The 11461-nt window shown below is 43.3% G+C and overlaps 1 protein-coding gene across 1 annotated transcript in view; it reads right to left on the bottom strand.

The window, feature by feature from the left end:
• Positions 1–381: 381 nt before the first annotated feature.
• opn4a (opsin 4a (melanopsin)) overlaps positions 382–11461 on the bottom strand; it is a 60504-nt gene continuing 49424 nt past the window's right edge. The window contains exons 9-11 of the mRNA XM_073025735.1: positions 5770–5922; positions 2876–2947; positions 382–546 (exon numbers count right to left, since the gene is read on the bottom strand). Of these exons, the coding sequence (XP_072881836.1) occupies positions 382–546; positions 2876–2947; positions 5770–5922 (390 nt within the window). The remainder of the gene's footprint in view (positions 547–2875; positions 2948–5769; positions 5923–11461) is intronic.

Below are 11461 nucleotides of genomic sequence, written 5' to 3'. Positions count from 1 at the left end.
CTCAGAACCATCACTCTCATCCCTCTAAATCTGGTCTCTTTGCTCCAATTTACAAAGGCCAAATCTAGTCTCATCCAATCCCAATCACATGATGTAAGCCCCATTTTTCCAAGGATGTTTGGACCTTGTACCTTCATTTGTGTTCTCCAGTAGATAATGAACCTACTTGTTCACGTCTCCATAGCAACACGAGCACCTCATTCTTGGTTCATTAATTTTGGAGCTGGTGTCATGAAGGTCTAGAACTACAGGGAAAACACCCCTCCCACAAACCCTGCTACCCTCCCCCCAAATCCTAAGAGTTGTCACTATTACTTTGTCTTCATATTGATCCAGTTAACTTGAATGGGGCAGCTGCAGCACTGTGGCATCACAAGGGAGTCAGGGTTGCTGATTTGCCAGCAAGCTTGCTTCCGAAATGGGGCTGAGGCAGTCTTTGGAATGCTGGTTGCTGCTCTGAGTAATTACAATACTGGGGATCCAGGTTGCTTTTGTCATTGGCACACCTACTTTCTTCTGACCAGCACCATCCAGATTTCCGACCACCTGAATAGACAATAAGCCATTAGAGAGAACATGGTCAAGTGTTCGATTCCTGTGTATCTCGGTTAAACACCAACACAAACGCTTGATGCATATCCTACTCCGAGGAGCTTCTTTAGCATCTTTTCCTAATCTTATCAATCATTGCCAAGAAACACCATGTCAGAGCTGCACCATTATATGTTTGAAGCATTTAAATTCATTCAATCCAGTTTAAGATATTTCTAACTCTCGTGCATAAAAACACTCAAAAACATACTGTATGTTCTATACAAGTGCATAATATACAGAATGTAAATAGCCTGAAACATAGTTCATCATAGAGTTATATATCATGGAAAGAGCCCTATTAAGTTCCCATTTGCACAATCCTACTTAAAAAATTAATCCTATTTTATTCTCCCCAAGTTTCTATCAACACTCACCGATTTCCACCACTCACCAACACAATTCTCAAAGGGTAATTAACCTACCCATCCACTTCCAAAGTTGTGGCTGTAATTAACCTGAATGTGCTAATTAGGTGTAGTTCAGAATTCCCAGTGTGACTGCTATGGAGATGGTGGATTTTGACTCTGAGCTCATGCACTCCATGAAAAATCCAACACTGGAGCCCACTTGGAATGGCAACAGAAGGGGTCTCATTCTCAAAGCAACTAACCAAAGCTCTAGTACTGCCTTAAGTCTCCTATATGCCAGTACACCTTAATTACAACAATCAATAAATAATAACAATGTGTTCGAACAGATTAGAACAGCAGTGAGCAACTTGATTCAGGTCTCTCTTGGTGCTGACATTTATCGTCATAGTATATTTCACCTGATAGCTGCCTCTGTATGTGTACTTGTGCATGTGAGTTTGTGTCTGTGCATATTTCTATTTGCAGCAACACACACAAACTGGAGAAATCAGCAGGTCAAGCAGCATCGATAGAAAGGAATAACTGTCGAGGTTTTGGGCCGAGACTCTTCGTCAGGACTGGAAAGGAAGGGTTACGGTGCCAGAATAAAAAGGTGGGGGAAGGGGAAGGAGGACTAGCTGGAGGGTGACAGGTGAAGCCAGGTGGGTAGGAAAGGTAAAAGGCTGGACAGGAAGGAATCTGATGCAAAAGCAGAGTAGACCATCGGAGAAAAGGAAGGAGGAGGGAACTCGGGGGAGGTGATAGGCAGATGAGAAGAGGTAAGAGGCTGGGGTGGGGAATAGAAGAACAACATATCAGAGTAGGAATGGAAATCAGAATTAAAATGTTTGGCCACCAGGAAATTCCACTTTTGGCGGTTGAAGCAGAGGTGCTGACGAAGTGGTCCCCTGGTTTACAATGTAGAGGAGGCCACATGGGACCACTGGACACAATAGATGACACCAGCAGATTTGTAAGTGAAGTGTTGCCTCACCTGGAAGGGGGTGAGGGAGGAGGTGAATGGGCAGGTGTAGCACTTGGGCCGTTTGAAGGGATAAGTGCTGGGAGGGAGATTAGTGGGGAGAGACGAACGGACGAGGGCATAAGTTGTAGAGAATGTGTTGGATGCAGAGGCTCACAGGGTGGTAGGTAAGGACATGAGGAAATCTATCTCTGTTAGGGCGACAGGAAGATGGGGTGAGCACAGATGTTCGTGAAATGGAGGAGATGCAGCTGAGAGCAGCTTCAATGGTGGAGGAAGGCAACCCCATTCCTTGAAGAAGAGGACATCTCTAATGTCCTGGAAAGGAAAGCCACGTCCTGGGTGCAGAGGTGGTGGAGATGATGGAACTGAGAAAAGGAAATAACACTTTTTCAGGAGACTGGGTGGGAAGAAGTACAGTCATGACAACCATGGGATTTGGTAGGTTTATGAAAGATATAAGTTGACAGTTTGTTTCCAGAGATGGAGACAGAGAGAGCGAGAAAGGGGAGGGGGGTGTTAGAAATGGAATAACTATTTAAATGTGTCTGTGAATGTGTATGTGTAAGTGTGCTTGTGTATATATACATATGAGTGTTTGTCTGTGAATGTGTATGTGTAAGTGTGCTTGTGTATATATACATATGAGTGTTTGTCTGGGGCATGTGTGTGTTCATGTGCATTTGTGCATCTTTTGGCATCTGTAGGAAACAATCTGGGTGACACACACAAGTGTGTCAGCTCATTGTACAAAAGAATCAGACGATTGTGATAAAACAAAGAAGAAAACAACACTATTTATAAACTTTTACAAATGTTAAAGAAGTTGACCACAAGAGTTCTGGTAGTTTGATTCACCAATAGGCTGCTCCTTTACTGTAATGTCTTAGGGCATGCAAAATCATCTCCAATCTTTCCCTTTAACATCATGGAGCTGGTTATGACGTACCTTAGGAGGGAGTTTCCCATCATCTCGGGGGTTCATTTGAACCAGCGTGATGTTATCTACATCGAGCGATGTCTGGAAAGGAAGCAGTTAGACTGTTTACTGAGTCCATGGCGCTCAGGAGGTTGGCTTACTGTCCCTTAGATTACATGTGTCTTCAATGCGCATTGCTCAGTATTCCAAATTAAACCTTAAAGCTTGCTCCTCTCTATAAATGTCAGTGAAACCTACCTGCAGCATGCATTTGATCAGACTTAAAGCTGGCAACATTTGAGAAGTGTGCTGCAGCCTGCTTTCCTTCTCGCCATTGCAAGTCCTTGTGACATGCAGCTAGCAGCCAATGCATTATCTCCCTCATCAGACAGTCCATCAGACACCGAAAAGCTGCAGGTGTCACCAGAATGCAGAAGGTTGGCACAGTTAGCCTGGCTTTGATTAAGGAGCAAGGCCTAAAAACACTAGTGCGCCCAAACAGCTCAGTCTCAGCGTCTCTTCACTAGCACTTCCCTGGCTCCTTTAAAGCCAGTGGCATTATTGATTTGCAACCATCAAAGTTAAAGCAAGAGTTCCAGTTGCAAGAATCTAAAGATTTATTTGCTAACATCAAATGGAATGTGTTTCAATTTGAGACTTCACCTTGAAGACCCTCGGAATTAACATTCAGGGCTGTTTGCTATTTGCCAAAATATTACAACATAGATCAATTTACCTGAGGTTGGAGAGAACGATCAATCAATGGATGAAATAAAAGTGCATTCTGGGAGTTTGCTGTGCTTGAGTTGGGTCTGGAAAGAGGGTGGAAGGAATGGGGTCTGTAGTGATGGATTAGGGACTAGGGATTGTGGTGGGGTGAGGAACTGGGGGTCACTGTCCTCAATGATTGGAACCAGCATTGAATTGATGATCAGTGTTGAGTTTGGGCTGGGGAGCGGGGGAGGCAAGACGGTGGGAAGAACAGAACAGTGCTGTGGGCCAAAAGGATTCCTTGTACCTACAGGACCCATCTGACAGGTTTCCCAGGTGAATGCTACACAGGGAACCAGTGAGGGTTACTCCTGGGACACAAGGAATGGCATCATCACATGTATCCCTGACCTTTTAATCATATCAGGAGTGCAAAGAAACCTCATGCCTGCAAGAAGCTGACTAGATTCATGAAAATAGGGGTTTCATGTCGAGTAAAATTGAGTTTAAATTACGTAAGGCTAACATTGACAGTCCTTACTTTGTATGCCATGGTAGTGAAGTTCCAGAGCTGGGATTTCAATTCTGGTGCTGTTCTGTAAGGAGCCCCTTTACGTCCTTCCTGGGTCCACTGGTTTCCGCACACAGTCCAAACATGTACTAAGTAGGTTAATTGGTCATTGTAAATTGTCCGGTGATAAAATTGTTGGGAGTTGCTGGGACAGCATAGCTTGTAGGGCCAGACGGGCCTACTCTGAATGTGTCGCCGAATAAACACATAGATAAATAAATTGTGCCAGATATATGTATTGCAATAAATGATTCCTTGTCTACTAATCAGTGTAGTTTTTTAGAAGGTTAAGGAGACTTGGCTCATCAGTGAACTTCTCCAGATGTACTATTGATAGTACCCTGACTGGTTTGGTCTGGCAATTCAAAAGCACAGGAACACAATCAACAGCAGAGAGTGATGGACTCTGTCCAACACATCCCTCCCACCATCAGCAGTATCTGGGGGGGGGGGGCACTGCCTCAGGGAGGCAACATCCTTCATCGAAGATCCCCATCATCCAGGCTGGCCTACCTTCTCATTGCTACCAGCGGGCAGGATGTACAGAAGCCAAAAGTCCCTCACCACCAGCTTGAGGAAAAATTACTTCCCTTCAACCTTTCGCCCTGGAACTAAAGGGCACAACCCTAATCACTACAACAGTACAGTATGTCCACTTTGATCACTCTGTGCTAAAATGGACTGTATTTTGTTCTGATCGTGTTCTTTCTTGTAAAAATTGTACATAACTTATGGTTAATCTATTTTAATCTATTCAGAGGTACAGTGGAAAACAGCCCTTCCAGCCCATTGAGCTTGCCTGCCGAGGAACCCACCTATTTAACCCTACACTAATCACAGGACAGTGTATAATTAACCTACCGTACTAACTGGTACAGCTTTGGAATGTGGGGGGGAAACACATGCACTCATGCGAAGGACATACAAACTTCTTACAGACGTTGAACTCTGAACTTCGATACCCCGAGCTGTGATAGAGTTGCACTAACCACCATACAGCTTACGTAATGCTCTCAGCCCGTGATGCTGTGCATGGTTATACTTGTGCATATGATAATAAACTCGACTTTGACTTTGATTCTTTCCAATTATGCATAGGCACATCAGGTCTGCAGTTCCAGTTGGATCGCCCTCAATCAGCAAATCCTCGCCAGAGTGGGAGAGATCCTGCATTACAGCACCAGAGGGAACCCCTTCTGGCTCAAGGACACGTATAGTCCTCCCTTTCTCCACAGGAACTGGCAGCACCCCCATGGAACTTGGGGCCTAATGAGTTCAGTCATTAATCTAAAGAACACAGGACTTTAAGTATTGTGACTTACTCTCTGTTCTCTCTCTTGTAAAGAGTTTAAATTTCTTTCCCTCTACACTGAGCTAAAGAGCCTCCAGCCAATGGGAAGAAGTTGGGCTATCTCAGATCTGTGACTGTCTGTACACTTCCCCTGATCATGGCTGGCGACATCACGTTAAATTACCCAGAGACCAAACTATCCTCTTCATTATTCGGTGAGTAAAATCTTAACTCCTGCTAAGTCTCATGATAGGGCTGAATTCAAGCCATTACTAAATTGAGCTGCAGTTGATCCTTATTGAATGAGTTCACATAATCCCCAGCTGTTGCCACTTGAATTGAGCTCATTACCTTCTCAAAGATGCCTGAATCATTGCTTTTCAATTTTGATTTGTCTTTGCTGTTACTTTGCCCAGTCGGATCTTTGTTGAATTCACAGGAAACTTCTCTGCTGACAGGTCTTGAGCTTATGGTGGAAATATCAACATCATTATCAGTCCAGCCCTGCAGATATTAGAGAAAGTTAAGATTACTGGTTTTGCAAAAGGTAACTTTCTCTCCGTTACCACTTAAAGCCTACGGAATATTTTGGAAGTTGCTTGTGTCGAGCCACACTAGACAAGTTTTTTTTTCAATTGTAATCATATTTACCAAGGGATGTTGTCCCTATAACCTATATCATTTCCCAAACAAAACCATTCAAGCCAGAAATAAAAATCAAGCAACTGTAAATACTAGAAACCAGAAATATAAACAGAAAGTGCTAGAAACAATTAGTAGATCAGGCAGCACCTGTGGAGAGGGAAACATATATCATTTACAGTTGAAATGTTTAGTTCTGACAAAGGCTTTCAAAGCTGAAATGTTTCTCTATGCACAGATGCTGCCTGACCTGCTAACTGCTTCCAGCGTCTTCTGTTTTCATCACCCTTGACATAAATGCTTTAAAAATCTGGCAATTTTTAATGTGGCAACTTTAACAGAAAATAAATCTCAGGGTACATAATCAAACATTGTGGTGCTGTGGCAGGAATAGAGAGGATAGAAGAGGTAACCAAAGGTTGTGTGTCAAGGAGGGTCTTTAGAGAAGATCAGGAGATCAAAACACAGAATAAAGATGGCTGGAGACCTTCCCTTCAGCTGTGTGGTGGAGACTACAGGGGCATCTAAGGTTTGAGGCAATTGGAAGAGGGTGGTGGTTCAGCAAGAAGCTTATGACATTCAGAGAGATGGGTTGAGGAGATGTTTCAGAAAGAGTTATTAATGAGCACTTTCTGAAGAGTCTGTTCGGGAAATAAATCAATGTAATTTGTGGAGGGAGCATACAGAGCATGCTCAGAGTGTGAAGAGATGAAAGAAGATCAAGGACAATAAAAAGATGAATGGGGATTTTGGAGTAGAGGGGCTGAGGAAGGGTAGCATGATAATGTATCTTTATAATAGAGACCATATGAGATGTGTGTCAAATAAGAAATGTGACCAGTCTGCTGCAGTCTGGTACAGTGGTTGGAGGGTATGGAATGGAACCAATGAAAGAGTTCAAGGTGAGGGCCAAGATGGAGACCTCAATCTCCCTATTGTTCAGCTGGAAGAGAGCGTGACTTATCAAGGTCAAGATATCAAACAAGTTGGCTAACAGAACAGATGTAGCTGAGTAAGTGAGAGGGAGTTGAAGAGGTAGAAATAGGTAGTAACAGTGGAAATGTGGAAATTAACTCTCTGGCTGTGGATGTTACCCAAAGATAGTCCGAAGATCCACGAGAGGGAGAGGTCAAAAATAGATCCCGTGGGAAGATAGGACATTATTGAGCTGCTTGGGAAAGATGTATTCAAAAAGGATTGGTGTTAGAGAATGGCATGGTCGGCTGTCAAGTCACATTGATAGGTTTGATTGAAATTGCATCAGAGTCATTAGCAATGGAAGCAGAACAGTGGCATTGAACTTTTGCTTCTGCCTTTTGGGCAGGGTTTATCGTCTGGGAATCTGTATGGAATTCAGTTACATGTTCACCTTTAAACTTGCAGAAAGTCATGGGGTAATGAGTACTCATGTCAGCCCAAGGACTTTGACTGCTAAGGATAAAAAATATTTCCACAATATACTGTAGATCAAGTGCTGAGAACTATGTTAGTGAGCCCACTGCTGCTGAGTGCATTCTCAACAGAAGTTCTTTTGTCTTTTTGGGTCAGAAAGACTGTGTAATGACAGGGAATTGATGAAATAGAGGTCTGTTACAAGAGAGCACTTAAATAACTGACATTTAATATTGCAATGACTGGTTGAACGCTTTGAATCAAAAGTTAATCAAAATGGTAATATTGTTGCGAATGTATATAAACAGTACTGAGAGACAACCAGGATTAAAATGAATTCTTCCTGCCAGCCGCCACTTGCTTGCACAATTTGGCACCAACTTCACTTGGCTTCATGTTACTTTTACTTGAGAGGATGCTATTTTCAAGTTACTTTCTTCGTCCTTTGGCTGCTTTGATGAACTGAATGCTATGGAACTCACTGACCTGTTCCAAACCCCCTATCTTGTGACTTCCAGATTACTATGGGTGCTGTGTTGAGGCAGTCACATTGCTGAAGGCCTTAACAGCTTCTGACATTTATGTAAAATTCTGGCTCTTCACCAGTCTTCTAAATGCTTGGGTTATGAGGAGAGATTGGATAGGCTGCAAACGTTTATCCTGGAACGTAGGAGACAAAGGGATGAATTTATAGAGTTTGATAAAATCATGAGAGGCAGAGATAAGGTGATTGGTCACAATGCTCTTACCCAGGGTAGGGGAGTCTAAAACTAGATGGCATGGGTATAAAATGGGAGGTAAAAGATATAAAGGGGAACTGAGGAGCAGATTTCTCACACAGAGCGTGGTTGGGATATGGAACAAGTTATCAGAGGAAGTGGAAGGAATTGGACTCTTTTACAATGCTTCAAAAGTATTTGGACAGGTATATGGATATATAGGTATTTAGAGAGTTATGGGCCAAATGCAGGCTAATGGGACAAACTCAGATAGGCAACTTGGTCAGCATAAACTGATTCCACTATGACAATATGCAAAGCACACAACAACCAGTTACTGCAGAACAACAACCCACAATGACAATCAGTTTCAGCAATGCTGGTTAAGGGATAAATGGAAGCCAGGTCACAGGGAAAACTTCACTTGCTCTTCTCCAATTGGCAACTTGGACATTACATCTTCAGTGGGGCTTTATGTTCATGTCACACCCTTACAGTGCCATACAAGTTTCTGACATGGGATTTGGACCTACAATTCCTGCTGCAGAGAATATGGTACCACCTCGGAGCCACAACTGATAACCAGCCTTCTTTCCAGGGACTCTGCACTTCTCGCTGCCTCAGAAAGCAGCCAGCATCATCAAATCGCGCTCCCACCCCAGATGTTCTTTCTCTTTCCCAAACTGAAACAACACTCCAAGTGAGGTCTGACCAATGCCTTATAAATCCTCAGCATTAAGTCCTTGATTTATATTCTGGTCCTCTCAAAATGAATGCTAACGTTGCATTTGCCCTCCTTACAGCTAGCTGACTCAACCTGTAAGTTAACCTTTAGGGAACCCAATATGGGGCCTCCCAAGTCCCTCTGCACCTCTGATTTCTGAATGTGCTCCTTGTTTAGAAAGTTGTCTCCACCTTTAATCCTTCTACCAAAGGGCATAACCTACACTTCTCTACAGTATTTTCCATCAGCCACTTCTTTGGCCATTCTCCTAATCCATCCAGGTCCTTCTACAGACTCCCTACTTTCTCAATACTACTTGCACCTCCATTTTAGAAACATAGAAACATAGAAAACCTACAGCACAATACTGGCCATTCATCCCACAATGCTGTGCCGAACATGTACTTACTTTGGAAACTACCAAGGGTTACCCATAACCTCTATTTTTCTAAGCTCCATGTACCTATCCAAGAGTCTCTTAAAAGACCCTATTGTATCTGCCTCCACCACCATTGCCGGCAACCCATTCCATCCACTCACCACTCTCTGCTTGAAAAACTTACTACTGGCATCTCCTCTGTACCTACTTCCAAACACATTAAACCTGTGCCCTCTCATGCTAGTCATTTCAGCCCTGGAAAAAAGCCCCTGAATCCACACGATCAATGCCTCTCATCATCTTATACACCTCTATCAGGTCACCTCTCATCCTCCGTCGCTCTAAGTAGAAAAGGCCGAGTTCACTTAACCTATTCTCATAAGGCATGCTCCCCAATCCAGGCAATATCCTTGTAAATCTCCACTGCACTCTCTCTCTAATATCTACATCCTTCCTGTAGTGAGGCGACCAGAAATGAGCACAGTATTCCAAGTGGGGTCTGACCAGGGTCCTATATAGCTGTAACATTACCTCTCGACTCTTGAACTCAATCCCACGATTGATGAAGCCAATGCACCGTATGCCTTCTTAGCCACATAGTCAACCTGTGCAGCAGCTTTGAGTGTCCTATGGACTCAGACCCCAAGATCCCTCTGATCCTCTACACTGCCAAGAGTCTTACCATTAGTGTTACATTCTGCCATCATATTTGACCTACCAAAATGAACCACCTCACACTTATCTGGGTTGAACTCCATCTACCACTTCTCAGCCCAGTTTTGCATCCTATCAATGTCCCGTTATAACCTCTGACAGCCCTCCACACTATCCACAACCTCCAACCTTTGTGTCATCAGCAACTTTACTAACCCATCCCTCCACTTCCTCATCCAGGTCATTTATAAAAATCACGAAGAGAAGGGGTCTCTAAACAGATCCCTGAGGCACTCCACGGGTGACAAACCTCCATGCAAAATATGACCCGTCTGCAACCACTCTTTGCCTTCTGTGGGCAAGCCAATTCTGGATCCACAAAGCAAGGTCCTCTTGGATCCCATGCCTCCTTACTTTCTCAATAGGCCTTGCATGGGGTACCTTATCAAATGCCTTGCTGAAATCCATATACACTACATCTACTGCTCTACCTTCATCAATGTGTTTAGTCACATCCTCAAAAAATTCAACCAGGCTCGTAAGGCAATACCTGCCTTTGACAAAGCCATGCTGATAATTACTAATCATATTATGCTTCTCCAAATGTTCATGAATACTGCCTCTCAGGATCTTCTCCGTCAACTTACCAACCACTGAAGTAAGACTCACTGGTCTATAATTTCCTGGGCTATCTCTAGTCCCTTTCTTGATAAGGGAACAACATCCGCAACCCTCCAATCCTCCGGAACCTCTCCCAACCCCATTGATGATGCAAAGATCATTGCCAGAGGCTTAGCAATCTCCTTCCTTGCCTCTCACAGTAGCCTGAGGTATATCTCATCCGGTTCCGGAGACTTATCCAACTTGGTGTTTTCCAAAAGCTCCAGCACATCCTCTTTCTTAATGTCTACATGCTCAAGCTATTCAATCTGCTGTAAATCATCCCTACAATTGCCAAGATCCTTTTCCGTAGTGAATACTGAAGCAAAGTGTTCATTAAGTACTTCCACTATCTCCTCCAGCTCTATACACATTTTTCCACTGTCACACTTGATTGGTCCTATTCTCTCACATCTTGTCCTCCTGCTCTTTACATATGTGTAGAACGCCTTGGAGTTTTCCTTAATCCTGCTTGCCAAAGTTTTCTCATGGCCCCTTTTGGCTCTCCTAATTTCATTCTTAAGCTTCTTCCTGCTAGCCTTATAATTTTCTAGATCTCTATCATTACCCAGTTTTTTGAACCTTTTGTAAACTTTTCTTCTTGACTAGATTTTCTACAGCCTTTGTACACCATGGTTCCTGTACCCTACCATCCTTTCCCTCTCCCATTGGAATGTACTTATGCAGAACGTCACACAAATATCCCCTGAACATTTAACACATTTTTGCTGTACATTTCCCTGAGAACATCTGCTCCCAGTTTATGCTTCCAAGTTCTTGCCTAATAGCTTCATATTTACCCTTACTCCAATTAAATATTTTCTTGACTTGTCTGCTCCTATTCCTCTCCAATGCTATGGTAAAGGAGATAAT

This window comes from Hemitrygon akajei, chromosome 21 (genome assembly GCF_048418815.1).
Source record: "Hemitrygon akajei chromosome 21, sHemAka1.3, whole genome shotgun sequence".
NCBI lineage: Eukaryota > Metazoa > Chordata > Chondrichthyes > Myliobatiformes > Dasyatidae > Hemitrygon > Hemitrygon akajei.
This window is presented reverse-complemented; position numbering and strand designations above follow the sequence as displayed.